This window comes from Agrilus planipennis, unplaced genomic scaffold (assembly GCF_000699045.2).
Source record: "Agrilus planipennis isolate EAB-ADULT unplaced genomic scaffold, Apla_2.0 scaffold31, whole genome shotgun sequence".
Classification (NCBI taxonomy): domain Eukaryota; kingdom Metazoa; phylum Arthropoda; class Insecta; order Coleoptera; family Buprestidae; genus Agrilus; species Agrilus planipennis.
The window spans coordinates 1,473,304-1,497,272 of record NW_020439053.1 but is presented as its reverse complement, the minus strand read 5'-3'; the positions used below and the strand labels follow the sequence as shown (position 1 = coordinate 1,497,272).

Below are 23,969 nucleotides of genomic sequence, written 5' to 3'. Positions count from 1 at the left end.
CTTAACTATTTGCGAACAGTAATCTAATCTAGGTCTACCTCTACCCCTCCTAACTCCTGTTTCTGCCTCTAATATGTCTCTGACTAGACCTTCATGCCTCAGAAGGTGTCCTACCAACCTATCTCGCCTATTTTTTATTGACTTCCATTGAGTCCTCTGTTTTCCTATTCTTTCCAATACCTCTTCATTTCTAACCTTTTCTACCCACGATATCCTCATCATCCGCCTATAACTTTATAACTGCCTGGTTGGAATTATCTTTAAATGAGCGTCTTGCTTTCCTAAATTTCTGACAATGTTGAACTTTCTTGCTCAAATTCTGTTTGTCTTTGTTCTCTTTGTGTTACACATCAATTGGTGTAATTTTATTCCTTTTTTTGAAGTGAAACTTCTTTACGTACGGTAGGGTAAATTCGTTTCATGCGAGTTGCTATGTAACGAAATCATGCAACGGATGTCCCCCCTCCACTCGGCCACGTAGTCGAGTTCGTAGCGGGTATCGCTTGAGCCGTGAGCGCGCTTCAATGCAACGTTCGTTACAAGCAACTCCGGCATGTATAGTGTAGCTCCAACAAAATGTATGAATGTATTTGTATGAGTTTGTGTTTGTATGCCTACACTCTACAGTCGAAACGACGCCACTGACGTCAATTTCTTAGCCCCTATCGCGGTATGTTTGTGTGTTTGAAGAAGTTTCACTTCAGTAGCGTTTTGTATAATTACACGTTGTATTTTTTTTTTTATTAGTGTCCGCTGCAATTCCTACCTGACATCTCTTTTCGATGCTTACGATATTATCTATAACGTCTGTCGTGAGTAAAAGTAAGCGTTCTGTCAGCAACCACTCTAGTCTAGTTAGTAAGTTGAAAAAAGAAAGTAAATGCGAATTTTGACTGTCCCAACTATAGGACACCTTCTCAAACATAAAGGGCTAGTCAGAGATATATTAGAAGCAGAAACAGGAGTTAACAGGGGCTCAGGTAGGCCTAGATTCGATTATTGTTCGCAAATAGTTTCGAGATGTACATTGCTCTAGTTTTCGTGAAATGCGATGATTGATCATGAATAAAATAAAATAATTAATCTAAAAAAGTAACTTTATTTATGAAATACTCAATACATAAACAAAACACATCGCACGCTATTAGGATCTGCTAAAACAAAGTACAAGCTTCAGTCACAAATTTCGATATATCACTTATTAAAATGTTTATACTAAAGAATATAAAACTTAATGTAACAATAAATTATTAATATTATTTATATATCGAATAGGAAGAATCCAATGTTAGGCACTCTTGTGCGTCTCGGCAACAAGACCCTGTTGATTGTATGAACTACCCCGTTGGTAGCAACATTATCACATTCTGTAATTTGTGCTTTTCCGACTCTTATGTCGCCGTTCTCGTTTTTGCTGATTTGGACCTGATGCTCGGAAACAGTTGGGATCATGTTATTGAAGCCCCATCCTTGGGAACTTACACCGGCGCAGCAAAGAACCTCTGTAGAAATTACAAGAATTTAATAATTACGATAAATAATAATAAACAAATTTAATTTATAGTAAAATGAAGATTCGGACTATAGGGCCGTGGTCTAAGTGAACTATTGTTTCCGGACGTTTCGTCAGCTACTGCGGCTGACATCCTCAGTGGTACTGCTGCGTTGACAACGTGAACATAGATTATATCTCGAAGTCTCGACAACGACTGGGTCGACCCAGTTCACTTAGACCACGGCCCTATAGCCCGAATCTTCATTCTGCTAGGGATTCCGGCCGTGAAAGCCTTTGTTCTTAAATTTAATTTAATAATAAATGATGAGAATTAATAAAAAATGGCATTGTAACTGGCAAAATTCCAGAAAAAAAATGCTCTACTTCGTAAAGTTTTCTTATAATTGTTTCATACAGTAGCTACATAGTGGAGGGAAGAACAACCCCTATCAGGTCAATTCAACTATAAACGAATCGCAAGTCACTGTAATGATTTTTGTTTAAAAAAATGGCAACTTGCCAGCGGGGCTATTGATTCTATTACATTTAACAGCTGTAGTGCGAGGACGCTAAGTAGTTGATGTTACACCCTAAACGGAACGAAAATGTATTTCGAGGCTTGAACTGCTATTAATGACAGTTTCTCCGCGTTTTTGTTACTTGTTGCCACAATATGCAATGCTAAAAATTCATGTCCGAAGGTTTTATCTCTGATATACATATCATTATTTCTTCACTAACTGACTTATTTTCAACGCACAGCTGAAACTATTGGGTCGATTAGAATGAAATTTTGTCAGCTTAGATATTCTGGCTATTACGTAGAATAGATTTTAAAAAATTTGCATTTTAAAGGGTTGAATAAGAAAAATGTTAAATTTTCAAATAGTCATTCGAAAGAATTACGGAAGTTTTTCGATTTTTTACCAGAATCACAGTTCTTGAGTTATAAGCGGTATCAAAAGTTTATCATACAAAATTGTGCATTTTAGCATTCGCAACAACTTCTTCATATAACTCTTTTCGATGGGACCTATATTTAACCATGATGCTATCTAAAAGAAACCTTTTTCTATTTTTTTATTTTTGAAAAACATATTTAGGTGACGTTCTTGTATAAAAATAGGGAATGAGTTATTTAAAAAAAATTGCGATATACTGCGGACAAAACAACGACGGGTAGCTACTGTTTCAAATATGTAGTCAAATGAAGTCATTTAAAATAAACCAAAATTCAAAAAATGACATATCCAAAACAAATTTAATTTCGATAATTATTTGAAAAACATACCTTAATTTCGATAATTATTTGAAAAACATACCCACCCCCAAGAAGTCACTTGTATGCTCGCGAACGATTAATTTAGAAATTCGAAAAAGATTGTTAAAGGTGTATGTTTGGAGCGCGGCGCTGTACGGATGCGAAACATGTAGGGTGGGCGCGGCGGAAAAGAAAAAGTTAGAATTGTTCGAAATGTGGTGTTACAGGCGAATGATGAGGACACCGTGAATAGAGAAGGTTAGAAATGAAGAGGCATTAGAAAGAATAGGAGAACAAAGGACTCTATGAAAGTCAACAAGAAATAGGCGAGATAAGTTGATAGGACACCTTCTAGTCTAGGTCTAGTCAGAGACATATTAGAGGGAAAACAGGAGTTAGGTGGAGTAGAGGTAGACCTAGATTGGATTACTGTTCACAAAGGATGTGGGATGTTCTCGTTTTAGGAAAATGCGAAGAATAGCTGAGAATAGGAACAGTGGAGGTGCGTGTTCAATCAGTTTTAGGACTGACGACCTTATGATGTTGATGATGATATTATCATATACTACCATACTACATAATTTACATAAATAGGAATACGCATAGGTCGGGGGTTTGTTATATTTTAAAAGTATGCTTAAGTAGAGCCTTTTTCAAAATCCATAAAAATGTTCTGCAATTTACCTGATAGTATATGATTCTTCACGAAAACGTTGGCCTTATCCTTGTCATCCTTCAATTTCTTTAGATCATCAGGTTCAAGTTTTTCGAAAGCTTCGTTAGTGGGTGCTACCAGGGTAATGGATTGATTGCTTTGCTTCAATATCTCCTCTGCTTCTGTTCCTTTAATAATCTCCGCCAAAGTGCTGTAATTTTCGTTGGAGTTGACGATGTCGAATACGGTATCTGTTGGAGGCACCAAAACTTTATTGACTTCGTGAACAACAGATCCGCATGCTTTTTCGTCATATCCAATGAGTCTTGCGCAATTTACTGTTGCCCTGTTGATGATGTTTGCAAACAATGGAACCTACAAATCAATTCAGTAGACATAACTTATTTGAATAAACATTGTCTAAAATTGTTCTTACGGTTGAATACAAATTTAAGCGTAATTCTTGTTCTCCGTCGTTTGTTTTTATCATCTGATTATTATTCATGTCACACGACTCCAATTTTTTGCCAATAGTGTGATACTGGATTAGTTCCTTTAACTTTTCTTTGTCCCCTTTGACGCTATCCAAGATCTTTACGGCTTCTGGTTGAGACAGAGCTTCGTCAGATGGTACAAAAACAGTAGCATTTTCGGAGGAATCTATTTCACTTGTCAAACCAGCTTCATCGATTAACTGACGGAATTTCGTGAAGTTTTGTTTCTCCAAAATTTCGCTGATCAAAAGAGCTAAAATTTAAATATAAAATAATTGTAAATAACAAACAAGAAGCAGTATACGTCACTACGTAGGTCACTAGGTAAGTTTTGATATTTGGTACATAAATTTTAAACTTTCTCAAAATAATTTCCGTCAACTGCAATTCATACGCTGAAGCCAATCTTGCTACATTTCTTAAAAAACTTGTTCACACGCTTGAATTAGTTCATTACCACTGGAAAACCGTTGACTATTTAGTTTATTCTTTATGATTCGAAAGAGTCCACAGTCGCAGGATGCTAAATAGGGGCTGTAGGGAGAGTGCTCAACCAAAATTAGATTAGTACTTTTCAAAACATTTTGAGTAAATTGAGCGCGACGTATTCGTGATGTAGCCGCCAAATATCATTGCGCCATTTCGGTTGGAGGTTTTTGAGACTCAATAAATTAATATAAACAAGTCTCTGTGTACAATTTTGCAATAACAGTCTTCTGTTCTACAAGACTCCTCTCTTAAACAACCCCCATTAGCGGGGAAAGCTACAACCATTCTCTCTTTAAAAGAACTTCCTCATCTTCAAAGATCCATATCGTGTTTTTAGATTTATATTTCACGTCGTAAACCTGTTTCTATAGAATTCACGTAAGGAGATTTTTCGCCATCAAACATAGTGAGCGTTTTGTTAAAAGGTACGGCACCCAGAATGTGTAATTTGTGTAAGATGATCATGTAAAATGCATAGTGTGAATTGATGGTGTACTAATCTTCAAGATTCCTCCTATACGTTTGTAGCTTATATGTCTATCTACTTCAAGTAGTTTTTTAATTTTAATTTTTGCCAATTTTTTCTGAAAACACTGTTTCAACAAGCTGTCCAAATCGAGAATCGTTATAAGTGAAAGTTAAAATCTGGTCTGTCTCATCCCGGCTTGAAATTATAGAACATAATTACACGCAAATCGCAACGCGTTAACTCTGGCATCTTGACTTAACTAAGCATTCATAAAAACATGGCGGGTAGATATAATTTCTTTTTTATTTGCTATTTGCGACTAATGGGATGTACCGTTATCAGTTAACAGTTTGTAAATAGTTTAACGACATCTCAAAACTTTGCTAGTGTCCTACGTACTTATAGAGATATTCATAAATTTCGAAGGAATAAAACACAAAAGAGAGAAAGGTGATTCTCTTCACTTACCCGATTCGGGTACAAGTATTTTATCAATGAGCTGAATTACTCCGTTTTTGGCAACAATGTCTTTCTTAATTATTTTCGCTTTTCCATCGATGCTAATACTTCCGTCGTCGGTTCGTTCGAAATTGAGTGAGTCGCCAGCCACATTATGAGTTGTCGCATTTCCAACGATAGCCGAAGAACAAACGGTGTGTAAAATTACGTGATTCTTTACAATATCTGCAAAAAAATATTGTTTATTGATATTGCACTCGCTCGTAATCATCTCAATATTCTTAAAAATTGAAAAATTAAACTTACTTTTGGCACATTGCTCTCCCCTCATTATCTTTTGGCGAGTTTTTTCATCCAGACTGTTGAATCCTTCGTCAGTTGGAGCAAAAATTGTAAAATGTCCATCATCTTTCAGGTTCTTGGCTAAATCGGTCTTTTCCAACACTAAAATAGAGTTTAGAATTGAAAACATCATTTCATCAGCGTGATTCACAAAACCTTACATCTTCTAAAGTAAGTGAGTTGTGGATGTTGATCGATAATTTCCCTCAGACTTTGAGTGGCTGGTGCAATGACTCCATCGACAACGTGCGCGATCCCGTTGGATGCTAAATTATTTTCTTTGGTTACTCGCACACAGTTGGCTGTGATCATTTTTCCGAAGTTCTTCGTTGGATAAGCGTTGATGCGGATCGAATTTTTCTCTTTTTCCCTATGCATTGGAAAGGCGAGTAAGTAATACGAAGGTGTTAATAACACAAATACAACAATATCAATGTTTCTTACCCAAGCAAAACGTCTTCGTTATTGAGGTCGTTAAGGTCAATAAAGCCGGGAGTAATGTGACTTAATACTAAGTCATGCGATGAAAGAGCATTTCTTGCATCCCTTCGTCGTCTGTACACGTCTACTTGATTCTAAAAGGTAAAATTAAACATTAATTGTACAAGTTTGTTCGGAACAAATCGAAAATCCAAAAGTACCGGGGTACCAGTGCTAATTGATTGATTGAAGGAAAAGTAGAAATTTAACAAGAAATAGTAACAGTTAAACATTTAAACCTAAAACCTAAAAATGTTCTATATTATTATTTACAGTTACAACTTCCCAAAACATCGTTTTTGGTCTACGGTTTTCTATAGCCGATCAATACAATTTATGACCGCTTTCCCAATGAATCGGTTCGTTCTATTTATAAGGATGCAGACTTTTTTTACAACTACAGCAGAACCTTGATAACTTAAACCTCCGATAACGTAATAACCTCTATAAATTCATAAAATTTTGTGTTACCTTCCCCTCGGAGTCCAAAACCTCTATTACTTAAAACAAAAACCCTCTATAACTTAAACGAATAATTTGGGCATCGCACTTCAGTAAGCACTGAAAAGTGGTTTGAATCAGGAAAAACTCTTCTACGTAAAAGACAAAGAATTGGTAAATTTCCTAATTTAGAAAAATGCTTGTTTACATGGTTTAGACAGTAGAAATATGTAAAAACATTAGTGTTAGTGGACCTATACTGAAGGAAAAAGTAGAAGAGTTTACTAAGTCACTGCAAATCCACAATTTTAAAGTTTAAACTTAAACCCTTAGTAAGTAAAAACCTCAATAACTCAAATTATTTTACGTTTCCCTTTGTTTTTTTTTTTATCGAGGTTCTATTGTACTTATACAAGAAATATATCGTAAAACTAAAGAATTGTGTAATTGTCATAATTATTTAATTCCACTCTTTTTTTATTTTATTCAATCGCATAAAATCTGACCTTAGCTCGTTCTAATAATTTCAAAAGTGTCATTGAAAAATAAACCCGCATTAAATAACTACATCATTTCTATTCTGTATTCAATTGCACTATCGTTTTATTATGCAAATAAATGTTTTCGTGCACGAATACAAACCAGCTCTAGCATCCTGTCGGTAAATTCTGACAAAGCTTCATCAGATGGTACGAACACTGTTATGTTTTCGTTTTTAAATTTATCTTCCAAACCAGTGGTTTTAATCAGGTTGGAGAACTCCTTGCCTCCGACATCGTTGATGGTATCTAACAGAGGTTTAAGTTCCACTTCTTCGGTACATCCTGAAGCTCCTTCTTTACGTTTATAACCATAACAACACTTGTAACGTACAGTAAACGTCTTGACAATGCCGTGATTATTCACTCTGAAACAAGTAGAAAAGTGGTTCTTATTAAAAAAGTACAAGACCCTTGAAAAATACGGTTTATAAAATTTATACAGTACATAGATAGTAGAAACTACAAGTAACTTGAACCATGTTAAATTGTTACAGTCAGTAGGTCGAAGAAAATACGTAATTCATATGTTATTCCGAGTATTCCTAGTTTCTAATCTTGGCTCCCATCTGCTTGTAATTGTTTTACTAACGTTTCGTAAACATCACAATTTTCTTCATCAGAGCGATGAATTTGATATTGAGTATCATACAGTTTGATACTTATTATTAAAAATGAGAATGATATGGCACCAATTTTGGCTTTCTAAAAAAAGTACTTGTCGAAGCTGAGTTCTTTAATGATTTATTGACTAAAAAAATATTATTTTGAACTTTTTTAAACCTTAATATTTGTATTGGTTCTTCCGTTTTCTTAGAAATTTCTTTACCTACTTTGGAAGGTTTGGATTATTATCAAATTATTCAGAATTTCACGTGGAAATAAAAATTATTTTTATAATGTTTTGTTAGGCATAAAATTAAAATTGTTTAAACTACATTTTCAAATAAACTTTATTTATTTTCACGATATATTTTATAAGAATTTTTTCAGAATTAATTTCTACTCAGTTCATTCATGATATTTTCCACAATCAAAACTAAACACTTTTTATTTTTTTTTTATTTTTAAAAACTGTTTCGTCAAAAATTCGTACCAGTCTGTATAAGTTATTATTTTGTATCCAGTTGGTAAGTTAAACAAAAAAAAGTGATTTACATACTGATTTATATCAGACACGTTTCTTAGTCATATAAGATTTAATTACGTCCACTTACAAGTTTTGTATCCTCCATAAACATAATTTACAGAAGCTGTTTGACAGCACATCTATTCCTGAAGCATTAATTTTTATATTCTACTCGTCAGATGGCTAATTTTAAGTGTTTTTTGTAGGTTTTTTATTTTCGATTTTATTAATCTACTATACCACGTTTAATTGTATCAAAAATAATAAGGTGTATTAACTAACTTTCCTGTTTAATNTATATATATATAATAAGGGTAAATAATAGGTATAGGGTAGCTGCATACCAAATCATTCAGAATAAAAAACCGCATTTGAACTCAGTATATAAAATTAGAAAAAAAATTACCAAAGACCATTAAATAGTTGACTCATAGTAAAAATTCTTTACAAAATTATTTTTGATTAAAGATGGTCGCTTACTTCCAAATTAACCAAGAATTTCAATGATATAATGAAGTACAGGGTGTTTTATTTGAAATAAACAAAGTTATATCCGGAAGTAAAGCATGACTGAAAATATTTTACATTAAAATTCATATCAAATTATTATGAATGTTAGATTTTCAAAATTATCGTAAATTCCAACTGTTACTTCGTAGAGTTCTTACAAAGAATTCGCCTGATAAGCCCTTTATACATTCAGCTTTCATTTATTATTATGAAAATATTTTCCAATACTTTTTTTTCTTTATCACATTCAAAAAATCCAACTGCCAACAAGATATAAATACTGGAATTCAAAAAATATTTCCCTTCTTATCGCTTTCAATGCCACATAGGTACAAATAGCATGCATTCAGTATCAAAAGCATACTACTTAAAAAAAACAAGTATTTGTGGATTTTTTGTTTGCGTTCACGATTTGACCGTTTTCTAATAGTGTATAAATAACAATTTTAACCTACTTCGTAATGCACTCGTATTTGTTAGCAGTCTCGAAACAATTAGACAGGCTGATGGAAGTGGAGAAAACATTCTCCGTTTGATTCTTCCTCTTGGAGGACTCGGCTGACGAATTTGAATTCGACTTGTCCTCATCGTCGGTGCTTTCTTCGCGCTCTACGCAAACATGGTCTCTGAAAACAAAACAAAATTTTTGAATTTCAAATTATCCAATATTAAAACTTTCATAAAACAATTAACTGAAGTTAAATATTTTCGTCAACTTTCTCCAATCGTGCACATATTACAATTAATGAAAAATTAATACTTTCATAAAATGTCTACATATTTTCATTGCGAGTACTGATACACTAAGTTTTTAGATGTGAAATAAAAAATTTGGCAGAATTATTTATTAATAGATCTGATATGACTTCTTCACGGCATACATATTTGTAAGTTATTACAAAAGTGTTTTTAAAACATTCATAAAAAAATGGTACAATATAAATTGATTTTCAAAATACTGTAAAGTACTTAAATATCTTTTTTGTAATAGTTATTACCGCATAAAGATGACTTTATGCGATAATTATTTTTTCTTTCTGAATATTATGTTTTATTATTTGTATAGCTACCTAAGAGTGTGCATTCAAATAATTTTCATATTTTCAATTTCGTGAACATTTGAAAAATTAACATAAATTAAATATTTTTTTTAAACTGAAGTAAAACAATTTCTAACTTTTGTAAATAATAGAAACCTAAACAGTTTTTGAATTAAACAGTCTTAGGAATTATATTTATTACAAAAGCAGATTAAAACAAGTAACGAATGTATCAATGACAACATTATATCAACTTTTTATATTGGTTTTCGTAAAAATTTTTCAAAATAAAAAGAGAAGCAAAACAATGTCATTCTTACTGAAAGAAAAGTTTTTTTTAATGAAACTGTTATACTTAAAATAACCTGACTAAAAAAATTGAAAATTAAAAAATTAGCATAAAAAAATGAGATGTAGAAGAATCTATTAAATACCTAATACAGTCTCAACTCCATTAGATTTTAAAAATTTTGCCATACAAAGAAGACTTCTATCATGTGCCATAAGACACAAGTAATGATGGTGGTATTTTTATTATATAAAAACTGTGTAAAAACCAATATTCCATCTAAAATCCTCAAAAAAAAAACAAACGCATTTCGACATCTAGGGTATACTCAGAGACTATCTGTAACTGAGCGTGTCCAAACGGACTTTTTTTAATTTTCAATATTCTGTATTTAATTTTTTTATATCATTAGTATGCCAAATGTATTTCGCAATTGTATTAACAAATAGATCCGGTTATAGATAAAAAAATAATAAATGTTAATAATAAATGCATATTTAATATTTATACTGTCTGAATTCAATGCAAAGGTGGGGCTAAAATTCGTACTGCATGTAATTTAAACGCGGATGGTACACATTGGTACCAGATGATTTTCTTCTGAACATAATAAATGGATATAAATAAATACATGGCTATACAACATAAAAAAACAACGTCCTTGTCCTTGACCACTGCTTATGAATAACATTTATAGACCATATGAATCACTCAAAGTTAAAACAAAATACTTAAGGCATACAAGCAACATTTGCATTAAATACATAAAAATGTGTAGTTTTCTTTTCTAGCATTCATCCTTATCAGTATGTGTCTAGATAGAATTTTTAACGATATATGTGTATTAAGCTATTTCTTATCACATTTCTAGTGATTAAAAAATTACCGGAGGAACAAACGTTCAAACAAATGTTAATAACAGCTAAAATTATCCTCAAAATAAAGAAATGTCACTTTGTTAAGGGCGTATGAATTCTTCTTTTAAAACCTTATGAATTACCAAAACTAAGGAGAGGCCCCAAAACAACGTGTTGTATAGTGAGCAAATTGTAATTATTAAATCACGCAAATTAAGGCAAGACAAGAAATTGAATTGTCAAAACAATAATTCAATCTTTCCAATCAACTTTGTTATTTGTGGAAGCGCTAATAGGGTATAATATGGCGATTAACCTGGTGATGTTTACGTATTGAAAAAAATATTAACAGTAATTGTCGAATATGGCATTGACATATAGGATAATGGTAAAATTGTTTGCATATCTTAATTATATACATAATCTAACTGCTATTTATATCTTCTGTAATAAATTATGAATACAAAGAAAAAGCTGCAATTAATAGTAGAGTTATAAAACTAATTACACATTGTTTTTTCCTTTGATAGTTACATTTAGATACTTTACTCTTCAATTACAAATTGCACCATTAAAAACCGTGAAAATGTCCTTACAAAAATAATTTTTATATGCACTGAATTTAATACGTTTAATGTTTTTGAAACTATTAAAAAAAATGCCCTTGTGGTGAAGATAGTTTATCATTCAAACGAAAACGTGTAAATCTAAACAATATTACATTAATATAATAAAAATGGAAAGATTAGCTCATTACATGAAAAACTGGAGGTGTTTGTTCAACCAGTTTTAGGACTGACAACTTTATGATGATGATGGTGACGTATTCTTTAATACCACACTTAAAAGGAACCCCAGAAAAGCTCTGACAGGTTGAAATTTCAAGATACACTAACCTCAGTCAAATTAGCATCATTCGAATATAATTTAACTTATACCAAAATTTATCTAGGAAGTCAGATAAGTCAGGACGGAAGGAGTAGTAGGGATATAAAGCAGAGGATAGGGCAGGGTCGTGTCGCCTTCAATAAAGAGAAGTCACTTCTATGCTCGCGAACGGTTAATTTAAAATTCGAAAAAGATTGTTAAAGGTGTATGTTTGGAGTGCGGCACTGTACGGGTGAGAAACATGGACAATGAGCTCGGCGGAAAAGAAAAGGTCAGAAGCATTCGAAATGTGGTGTTACAGGCGAATTATGGGGATACCGTGGATAGAGAAAATTAGAAATGAAGAGGTATTAGAAAGAATAGAAGAACAGCGGACTATATGGAAGTCAATAAGAAATAGGCGATATAGGTTAGTAGGACACCTTCTCAGTCATATCTAGTCAAACACATATAGGCAGAAACTGGAGTTAGGAGGGGTAGAGGTAGACCTAGTTTAGATTACTGTTCGCAAATAGTTAAAGATGGGGGCTGTTCTAGTTTTAGCAAATTGCAAAAGTTAGCTCACAATAGGAATGAGTGGAGGTAAGTGTCCAACTAATCTTAGGATTGACGACCTTATGATGATGATATAAAAATCATAATATTTTGAAAAAAATTCTAATTCAGTGATAAAAAATAGTCGAAGATAGCTAATCTGTTGGAACTTTCGTACTTTAGTTTCTAATAGTAATGCTCACAAAAGGGCGAAAATTGAATTTTTCGGAATTTGATGTTAGGATGTTATAAAATCCAGAGGTACTGTGGCAATTTTAATACCAAATGTGAAGCCAATATCGTAAAGTTCCCCGGAATTGATAGCTATCTCTGATTTTAGTTTCTACGCTAATCTGTGTACTTAAAACTTCTTTTTTCAAAATAAACTAAATGTATTTTGTCAAATTTTATACAAATACCGATTGTTCTAGCTGCGAAATAATAACATTGAAAAATTTTGTCTTTCGTACATTCGGAAGGAGTATGGTAAAAAATAAATTTTTGAATTGGTTCATAACGAATTTTTCAGTTCGCATGACAGGAATTGCAGGGCCTTATTTAATTACATTTAATGTAGATATATCGTCTATAATGAACATTCGTATACAATGAGCAAACTTTTCATTCAATTTAAGGCTCTTTTCGCTGGAATTTAGAAAATAAATAAACGAATATTCCATACATCTTGAGATCAGAAAACCTCACCCATCAATTAAGTAGGATTTCACATAAAATCAAGGAAATGCAATTAATTATTTATGTTAAATTCAGGGGGCAGGCTGTTAAGTTAAACGTACACACATGAAGCGTGTAATTGAATGTAATTACTTGTACGGATATCTGCAATTTACTGCTGAATCTTCTGCTTAACAGACTCGACCTTTTAACCTGTACTATCGCCGCAAACGCATAAAGAGCAATTATCGTAACCTTTGACGGAAATGTTTTCCTATAGGCATTAGTCTGTACCGGACAGAAAAACAGAAAATTCTAGAATCGTTTATAATCAATTGCAATTACGACTGTGTATGTGGTAGAGGTATCTATGTACATAAGTGGTTACGGTTCAACAAACGTGTTTGTAATGTTTATCAGTCTTTCTGCATATGCGCAACCGCTAAACAATTTAATGAAGGTCGCATCAATTACGAGCAATAAAATTAAATAAATAAACAACATGCAAATTACAGTCGTTTAATGTACATCGTCTTCGAAAAAAGTCGTTACTCATGGCTAGGACGTTGCGTTACCGGAAAGCAAATAAACCTTTTGCTACCTAATAATATAATACAATACAATACGTAATGTAATACCTTCATACATGCTTTATTATGCTGTAATAAAATATGTAGATATTCAACAGACACAGGGTTACAGAAAGCTTTTCGAGAATAGAAATGCAAGTGCTTTTATCGTTTTGCTTGAAGTTGATTTTCAATAGTTTGGGCAGGATAGTCTATGTATACATACAGGGGCGTCCACGGGTGCCTGAGCACCCACTCGATTGGGTTGGGCACTCAATCAATTCCAGTCGATTCAAATAATAACCCATTTTGAAAATTCGGTTCAAATAGTTCAAGCTCGTAAATGAGCAGCCGAACTCGATCTTTTCAAGTATAAGAAATTCGATACATTGGTGACCTTTTTGAAGTGAAACTTCTTTACGCACGGTAGGGTAAGTTCGTTTCATGCGAGTTGCTATGTAACGAAATCATGCAACGGATGTCTCGTAGTGGGGATCGCTTGAACCGTGAGCGCGCTTCAATGCAACGTTCGTTACAGACAACTTCGGCTGCTTAATTCCTTAACCCCTATCCCGATATGTTTGTGTGTTTGAAGAAGTTTCACTTCAGTAACGCGTTGTATAATTACACGTTGTATTTTTGAAGTGAAACTTCTTTACGCACGGTAGGGTAAGTTCGTTTCATGCGAGTTGCTATGTAACGAAATCATGCAACGCATTTCCCCCGCTGTCTGTCCCTATGTATGCTTAGATCTTTAAAACTACGCGACGGATTTTAGTGCGTTTTTTTTTAATAAATAGAGTATTCAAGGGGAAGGTTTATATGTATAACACATGCATAATAGAGAAACACTAATAATTTTAGAGGTTTGTAATGTGATGTCGTAAATAAACACATTTTTTGCGCTTACATTACAAACGCTGGCTGAACCCTACGAGATGGATCAAAATAATATACTACAGTATTGTACAGCTTAAAAAGGTCTACAAAAAAGTCCGCGATGGTACCTATATGTGTATCTCTTCGGGATAACCCACAATAACCATTTTTTATCCTTTACTTTTTACGAGAAATAATGGCTTATTTACGAAGTGATTTTAAGCAATACGGTATTAATCCTTATTCAATTAAGTACTTTTAAATACTTTGTGCATTTAATATAGATCAATATGGCCCTTTACAGCATGTAATTTAAATGAATATTTTCGAAGATATTACAGACTTAAAATGCAGNTTATCTGTAATTAAAATGATTACATATATGTAACTAACTATAAAAATAAACACCATAAAATCGTTAATTTAATAGTAGCCGTAAGGGCCAATATAATTTTTCATTTTCACTTACCACCAAAGGTAAATTCCTAATTATAACAGCAGCGTAATATGCTTTTAGGGAGTACCATCTGTTAAAATATTCTCGTTTTACAATTTGTACTTCGGTTGGAACTAAAAAAAAACAAAAAAGTCTGATGTTGAATCTAGTCAGTGTTTAGTATTACTAGAACGTTTTGTTTAACGAAATGCTCACTTACACATTAAAACGGACGTCATAGTGTGGGTATACATGAAGAAAACGATTTCGCACAGGCAAAAGAAGAAATTAGAAATAGCTAAAGAACCATTTTGTCCAACTTTGTAAAAGATGCTTCCTACCAATAGACCCGATAAAATATGATGTACCAGTTGAACCTTTAAAGCTGTATGACTTCTGCTTCTGATCAGCATCATCCTCTTCAAAAGGATCCAAAACTGGGCAAAAAAGGACGTAGGGAATTCAATGTGTGCTTTTTCAATCGTTATTGGCTCTGTAGTTTCTTTATAAACGGCGTAACTGGTGTCCAAAGCAATCTGAGCAGTTTCTTTTTTTTTAATTATGGAGTATCCACTTGTGTTATCAGTATTACAGAGTCGAAGGTGTCTCTTTCCATTTTCAGTAGCAGTAGATAACATCAGTGTGATATCACTATCCATGTGAATCAGTTCAATTACTAAAAGAACATTGCAAAATAATTAATATAAAATTAAGAAAGACAAGAGTTTCTGCGACTTAAAAATTTCATACAACGAAAAAGAAATTGGAAGTATTTGACGTGATGTCACAAGATAATTTAATTGTTGCTATTAATTGACCTGTGTACCTACAGCTATTTATTGCAAACTGCGGCAAGGTCTAATAATCATAATAATTTTTATAATTATTGCAGTATTCGGTCATGTTTTATTACCGCAAAGTCCTCTTTCTTCGGACGATTGAAGCACCAAACCGGATATGTGCAACCTTTAATGTAGGGGTCATCAGTGTATAGGATGATTGAGTATATCGTGCATGTCCAACAATTATCAATTTACCAATTATTTCATTAAATTTTAATTCATAATAATGTATTCAAAACAACGAAAGAAATTAAAATACATAAATATGAAACACTTTGACATTTAATAGGGGTTAATATAAAATATTAATGTGAAAATTCATTTTTAATTTTCTTATCCACTACAAAGTACCTCAGGTTAATGAGGGAAAATTGTTATCACAACGGCAACAAAAATCTCCCTCATTAACCTGAGGTAGTTTATAGTGGATAAGAAAATTGAAAATGAATTTTCACATTAATAATTCTCGATTAGTTTAACCTTAAGAAAATAGTTATGATAATCAGCGGATAGTAAACTATAACCCAAAAGAAATAAAAGTTAATTTTCAGATATAAAAAACGTAATGAATTAACTAATATTTCCAATCCAACGACGCCTATTAAATGTTTCAAATAACGTATTAATAAAATTAAATATTCAGTAAATACATACTACATAGACATACTCGTATTACTTGTAAAAAGGAGTTCCTCCTCTCCATAAAAAATATTTGTGAACGACATGACATCTTTGTTAGATTTTTTTTTAGAAAAAGGAAGAAGCAGGATAAGCAATAGGTATACCTTATAGATACGTATGTTATTTGTAAATAATACATCACTTAACACCAGAAATTTAATGAGATAAAAACTATACTTTTTCTACATATTGTCATATTTTATCATTGTTCAAAAAATGAAATAATCCAAAAATAAAAGTTTGATTTATTAACCTTTATTATGAACTGATAGAAAAGATTGAAAACAGTTCCATTTACACATTAATGCAGTTGATTAATGTAACAATTAAAAGTGCACTTTTAATGTTGTAATTAAAGGAGCAATTTTAATTTAAGCAAAATACAAACATTCTTTCGTAAACTTACTAAAACATATGCTGAACTAGTCAATAAAACGCATTTAAAAATAGTTTGCGTCGAGCATGTGTTTTACAAAATACAGCTACACGAGTGCAAAATTGATTGCATTTTGTTTATTTCTTATTTATTAAACATTTCCAGTTTTAAAATACCGTAATGTTACAAATGCAAGCATGACTGTACATCACTTATTCACTTATCGTATACTATTCTACGAACAATAACCACTAGGTCTAATTTTTAGAAAAATCCGATTTTCCTGTTTTTACGCACAAAGTGACAAACTTGACTTACCCGGGAAATATGATTGGTATCATCATCACCGTAAGGTCGTCAGTCCTAAGACTGGTTGGACACGTACCTTCACTCTTTCCTATCCTGAACTAATCTTATCATTTTCCTCAAACTAGAAAATCCCAAAACCTTAACTATTTACTATTTGCAAACAGTAATCTAGTCCTCTTAACTCCTGTTTCTGCCTCTAATATGTCTCTGACTAGACATTCATGCCTAAGAAGGTGTCCTACAAACCTATCTCGGCTATTTTTTTATTGACTTCTATAGAGTGCTCTGTTCTCCTATTTTTTCTAATACTTCTTCATTTCTAGCTCCCTCTGCCCACGATATCCTCATCATTCACCGGTAACACCAAATTTCGAACGCTTCTAACATTTTCTTTTCCGCTGCGCTCACCGTCTATGTTTCGCACCCGTATAGCGTCGAGCTCCAAACATACACTTTTAACAATTTTTTTCGAATTTTTAAATTAATCATTCGCGAGCATAGAAGTGACTTCTGTTTAGTAAAGGCTACTCTACCGTGCACTATCCTCTGTCCTTCGTCCTGACTTATCTGACTTCCTAGATGTCTAAAATCAGTCACTTCTTCTAATCATTCGTTTCCTATCTTTACTTTCACTCTTTCCCTACTTTTTCTTCCCTTACATACCAGTATTTTTGTTTTACTTGGTATATGATTTTATAATTTTACCATATAAACAATCTTCTCTGTAATCCATTGCCTAAATTCTTAGAGAGTAAATGTTATACCCTACCAGTTCGAATCCTATAACACATAGTTAGATTTTTTATTTTTTTTACATCTGTCCTAAGCAAATCGTCTCGATCGTCCAGCACAATCTACATACAATATACACTATATCTTCATTTCATTTCATTAAAACACAGCTTTGGTTTCTACACGATTTTTTGATTAAATTTTTGTTGTTTAATAATCATAAGAGTTAATTACTCAGATAAAAAAAGAGGATATCAAGCTATCATATTGTATTTATTTGTCATACTGGACTGAGGGGTGAAGGGAGATTTCACATCACAATATGTTGTAACGAATTTTAAGAAAGGGGGAGGAATTCAAAATGAATAAAAATATCTTGGCATAATATTTAAGTAACCTTCTACAATAAAATGTATTTCACAATGGTATTTTAATAACATCTATACGAAGTTAAAACCAAATTTAAAAGGGACTAATTTGACTATATGGAAATAAAATAATTTTTGGATCTAACTTTTTTATGCAGTTTATTTAAAGATATGACTAGATACAAGTATTGATGAGAAATAATAGAAGGTGTATAATTTCAATTTTCATCATCATAAGGTCGTCAGTCCTAAGACTGGTTGGACACGCACCTCCACTTTTTCCTATCCTGGGCTAATCTTCACATTTCCCTAAAACTAGAACAACCCAAATCCTTAACTATATGCGAACAGTAATCTAACCCAAGTCTACCTCTACCCCTCCTAACTCCTGTTTCTACCTCTAATATGTCTCTGACAAGACCCACCTATCTCGCCTATTTATTATTGACTTCCATAGAATCCTCTGTTCTCCTATTATTTCTAATTTCAATTTTGCTACTAAAACTTTATTACGACGTTAATGTATTTGTTATTTTCTATGCTAACTAAGTATCTAGATACTATACACGGTGTTATCAATGCTGCGTGATACGTCGCTTATATTAGCTGATCATGACAAGCAGCCATTTGCATATAGTTCTTCAAATTAATTTTTCCTGTCGCTGATGTATGCAGAAAAGTTGTATTAATACTATTTTTTAAACTATTATCGTTATGGGGTCTGTCGGTAAAAGCAGCAATATTTGTTTTTTTATTCGTGTCAGAGTCAGTCGAATTGAAACTAATCGTGGCAGCATTCAAATAGAATTGAGGTTGCACGGATTTTTGCTTTGAAGGCATTGAACTCCATCATGCACTTTGTGATGCTGTTATTACATCCGACACTGTCGAGAACACCAGTGATTAAAATGACCGGTTTGAACAGTTATTTTTTTGTTGACATTTTTATTAAACGATCTGTGAAATGCAAAATGCGGCACATCTAATAATGTTAGTTTTTTTCTCTCAATTTTTTGCGAAGAAGTTATCCTGTTCTCCTGTTTCTTTTCCTATACTACGAATTACCGAAATATAGGTGTTTCGTTAGGTTTACGTTTGATTTTAGATTTGTCCAGTAATTGTAACAACACTAATAAAATTTGTTAAGTCTGGCAATTGGAGAGTGAAGTGTTCGTTGTCATACCGATCAGATTAATCTCCTTTCTTTTTTGATAATTCCTTTTTTAGTTTTCTCATTTGAGAAGCCCGAAAGGAAAAATATTGTGACCAAAATAAGTGAAATCAAATTTTGGGGATAGTGGACGGAGATAGTTTGATCCTGTTAGAAAACAATAGGAGAGGCGATATTAAAAAAGGACACATACAAACAAAAGTTCTAGTAGGAAAAATTGACCTTCGCCACGAATAATGCAATAAAGTAGTAAATAAGGACATTCGAAATTATTAGACATAAAATTTATGAGTAGCGGAATTAGTCACATCAGTCAAAAGTTTTCCGAAAGTGTTCTATTTATCAATTGTATTTTAAATGATCGTGACGATATTTTTGAAGTGAAACTTCTTTACGCACGGTAGGGTAAGTTCGTTTCATGCGAGTTGCTATGTAACGAAATCATGCAACGCATTTCCCCCGCTGTCTGTCCCTATGTATGCTTAGATCTTTAAAACTACGCGACGGATTTTAGTGCGTTTTTTTTTAATAAATAGAGTATTCAAGGGGAAGGTTTATATGTATAACACATGCATAATAGAGAAACACTAATAATTTTAGAGGTTTGTAATGTGATGTCGTAAATAAACACATTTTTTGCGCTTACATTACAAACGCTGGCTGAACCCTACGAGATGGATCAAAATAATATACTACAGTATTGTACAGTTTAAAAAGGTCTACAAAAAAGTCCGGGATGGTATGTGTCTATATCTTAAGGATAACCCACAATAACCATTTTTTATCCTTTACTTTTTACGAAAAATAATGGCTTATTTACGAAGCGATTTTAAGCAATACAGCATTAATCCTTATCCAATTAAGTACTTTTAAATACATTGTGTATTTAATATAGATCAATATGGCCCTTTACAGCATGTAATTTAAATGAATATTTTCGAAGATATTTCAGACTTAAAATGCAGGGACATAGCGGTTGCGGCGGTACCGGCCGGTTTGTATTATCTGATGACAAAAAAGTTGTGATTGTTGTATATAAAGACATTCTATAGTATATTTACTATCAACATTGCACCCGTGCGAAGCATACTGTACAAATAATACCATTAAACCAATTTCTTAACCCCTATACCGGTATGTTTGTGTGTTTGAAGAAGTTTCACTTCAATATTGTTGTTGATCAGAAGTGATAATTTTTCGTTTAGATTTGCTTATTTGGTCTTTGTTTTGCATATTCGGTCTTGGTCTTGTTTGTTCAGTCTTCAATTGTCAGTATAAAGACAGCCTTAGTCTTTTTTGCATTATCACTTACCCGGCCAATTTCTAATAATTATAGTCAAGAAGGCAACTCAACGATATCAAACAATAGAAGTTCCCCATTCGTGTTGCCTTTTTCTACCCTAACCTTATGACCCTAACCTAACGACCTTTACTGCTATTTTTCGTAAATATCGCAGTGAAAATTTATTAAAGATTGTGGAATAAATGTTAAACAATACAGTATGTCAAGGGAACAATAAAATATATTCGGTTTGGAAAAATAATATAAAGATAATAAATTACAATAAAACCAAACAAATGGGGCTCATACTTGCGGGCTGAAGGTTGAGTACCGCGTTAACTTTCCTTTGTTCTGTACGTATTTGTCGTTTAACTGATCGTAGAGGGTATAATGTTTTCATAAATTGCATTAGTTATTTATCTATCTAACATTGTATACGTACGTATGAATATTTTTCCTATTATAATTGCGTATAATTAAACGGAGGTAAAATAACGTTGGAAAATGTACCAAAAATACATCTCCAATGATTTTTAGTAGGTTTTTTCCTGTGCTCTTGTTTGGAATATTTAAATCTAAAAACTTGTAACGAAAAAAATACCATCATTGATCATAAAGTGATATTCTAGCTGACCAAAATGATATTGAATTGAATTTTTAAAAATGCATACATTCATTTTGTCGGAAAATTCACAATTTTTCAGGGAGTGACTAATTTAACAGGCCACAGGTCCGTCTTAATCCGTTAGTACTAGAGTGACTCCGAACCTGCACCCTTTATGTAAACTTAATAAATTCCATTTATTCTTTTTTTTTTATTTACTTTAAATTATATTTCATATGACTAACGAACAATTAAAATTTAACCATCAACCTTCATTCTGTCGACACATTTTCTAAACGTTCTCGAAGTAAAAAGTCAAGTAGGTAATAAAAAATTTCATGTACAAGCATAGGCAACCTTACAAAATCTATTATCTCTGCTTTACTTTAATTTTAACTGTAAAATACTAATGACGATTAACGTTTTTCCTTTTTAACGGGTAATTATTTAAAACATAGAGCAATTACAGTCATTAACTACTCTAATAAGTCTAACTAATTGCTTCAGGTTCAGATTAATTAAATTAAGTACAATTGTTCTGTAAAATAAGGATTAGAACTAATGTAAAAGAACTGGAAAGAGTCGCCAATCTTTAATCCACCTGTCCTACAGTAACCGAACCTTTAAAATCTTTTGAACAAGAAGCGTAAAACCCATCAAATGCCTTAAATTGCATTTATTGGACTTATAATTACTTTATTATACAGAGTAACAGGAAAATGCTCGTATCACTAATTTGGAATGATTTAACTTAAGGGTCGGAAATGCGCCATTTTTGAGAAAATGTACTTCAGTTTTCTTATTACAAAAATCAGAATTTTAGGAATTAAGAATTTAAAAACAAAATTGGCCTAAATTTTTCCATAATCTGATAGCTTACAAATTGGCCAACCTTCCTAAGGGATCGTCCATAAAGGACATCCACCCTTATGGGGGGAAAGGGGTCATTGAATTGTGACCATGTCGGACAATGGGGGGAGCGGTGTTAGGACTTTTGTGACGTCTTTAAATAACTCTGTATTAAATAATTGTATCAGCGAATACCGGTATATTTACTATAAAAACATAATAAATTTTAAATATTCGGCGCGTAAATGTATGCATTGATGTACATCAGGTAAAGGGCGCGAGTCATTTAAACTAAATATATAGTGTTCAAAACATATTGATTAATAAATAAATTGAATATGAAATAAAGTTATTTCCAGTTAAACATTTTTTGGATAATTTTATTTGCTTTAATATTTTTTTCAAAGTTAGGGGGTCTGTAATTTGTGATGTCTTTATAAAGGTGGGTAGTCAAAATGTGACTTTGTGTGATTCCAGAGGAGGGGTATAAAAATGTCGAAAAAAATAGACGTTCTTTTATGAACAACCCCTAAAGCTAAAAACCACGAAAATTACTCTTAAATTGTATGTTGTATGTTAAAACATGTGTTACATTTTGAAAACCGAAGTAGATTTCCTCGAAAATGATGCATTTCCGACACCCAACAGTGATAGGGTTTAAATCATTCCAAATTAGTCATAGATTTTTCTCCTGAGTTGTATCACCCTGTATGTGTATACTTTGCTATAAGTATATAAAATGAAAGGTGAAGGTATTTGTACCATGTCACTGTGACACGCGATTTCTAGTAATACATTCTTGGTCAATAATTTATCAACACCACCAGATGCATGTGTATCGCGATTAAAGATAAATCATTCTTAACCCTGCACCCCACATATAGGGTGTGACAAACCCCTAGCTTCAAAAATTGCAATTTTAACTTTTCATGCGTTATGATAGGAAATGCTCAATAACTTCCTGTTATTATTTTTTCTACGATATTAAGATTGCAATAGGACACGGTTCTAAACGGTTAGGGATCAGAAATGAGCAATGTTGATGGTCAACAAATTGTTTTCGGTTAACTTAAGTATAAATATCTTTTAGTTCCTGCATTTTACTTTGTGTTTTCAGCTGGTTTGATTCAAATTCTTAATGATTCATGTAAAATAAACTTTTAAGAAGTAGCACGTGTTTTATCTGGTTGAAAAATAGCTACATTCATACTTTATTCTTAAGCAAAAATTTACCCCTATATTTTTGTTCTACGTGTTACGCAATTTTTTTTTTCTAATAAGGGATCATTGTAGAAAGTAAATGTAGTAACAAAAATTACACTTTTTACAACAAAAACAAAACAAGGTTTCTCATATCCCACCTGTCTACATATGTTATGGAATCACAGAACCAAACTATCGAAGAAAAAATAGCTTAGGATTTTTAATATTCTCGCACGATCTTGAAAAGATTTTACAAACAAATTTTCATGCAGAATCGAAAGAATAGCCCTACTAACAATAAGCCTATGCTTGAATTAAACACGTAATAAGCATAAATATTTGGCGGTTGGTAAAGCACATTAATTTGTCTTGATCAAAAACCGTTTAGGTTCTCAAAATTGAAGGCTTATTGTAAACGTAACGTTTCCTCGCTCATTGTTCAGCAAAAAGAACAGAAAAGCACGTTTTGTAATCTACGAGGGTGGATTGATAAGTTTCCGGCCTAACCAAGAGATGACGCCACTAGGCCTACCTTGAGGTGACATTCTATAGTACCATCCTTGGATAGCTTGTAGCTATAGTTTCAGCCCGATCTCCTTGCTAGTGTAGGTTTGACAGCACG

General features: G+C 32.5%; 3 protein-coding genes across 3 annotated transcripts in view; 1 reads left to right on the top strand and 2 right to left on the bottom strand.

Moving 5' to 3' along the window:
* Positions 1 to 23,969, top strand: part of LOC108732881 (mitochondrial glutamate carrier 1-like) — a 129,296-nt gene that overhangs the window by 42,948 nt on the left and 62,379 nt on the right. The gene's annotated exons all lie outside the window — the stretch shown is intronic.
* Positions 1,080 to 23,969, bottom strand: part of LOC108741116 (transforming growth factor-beta-induced protein ig-h3) — a 43,676-nt gene continuing 20,786 nt past the window's right edge. The window contains exons 3-11 of the mRNA XM_025977002.1: positions 9,219 to 9,389; positions 7,228 to 7,492; positions 6,109 to 6,239; positions 5,826 to 6,034; positions 5,629 to 5,766; positions 5,332 to 5,547; positions 3,848 to 4,158; positions 3,441 to 3,786; positions 1,080 to 1,502 (exon numbers count right to left, since the gene is read on the bottom strand). Coding sequence (XP_025832787.1) covers positions 1,261 to 1,502; positions 3,441 to 3,786; positions 3,848 to 4,158; positions 5,332 to 5,547; positions 5,629 to 5,766; positions 5,826 to 6,034; positions 6,109 to 6,239; positions 7,228 to 7,492; positions 9,219 to 9,389 — 2,029 coding nt within the window. The 3' untranslated portion in view covers positions 1,080 to 1,260. The remainder of the gene's footprint in view (positions 1,503 to 3,440; positions 3,787 to 3,847; positions 4,159 to 5,331; positions 5,548 to 5,628; positions 5,767 to 5,825; positions 6,035 to 6,108; positions 6,240 to 7,227; positions 7,493 to 9,218; positions 9,390 to 23,969) is intronic.
* Positions 14,893 to 16,032, bottom strand: LOC112905151 (ATP-binding cassette sub-family G member 1-like). The gene is made up of 2 exons (XM_025977005.1): positions 15,151 to 16,032; positions 14,893 to 15,064 (listed from the first exon to the last, which is right to left on the bottom strand). Exons 1-2 carry the CDS (start codon positions 15,587 to 15,589, stop codon positions 14,913 to 14,915), a joined length of 591 nt encoding a protein of 196 aa, XP_025832790.1. The 5' UTR covers positions 15,590 to 16,032; the 3' UTR covers positions 14,893 to 14,912.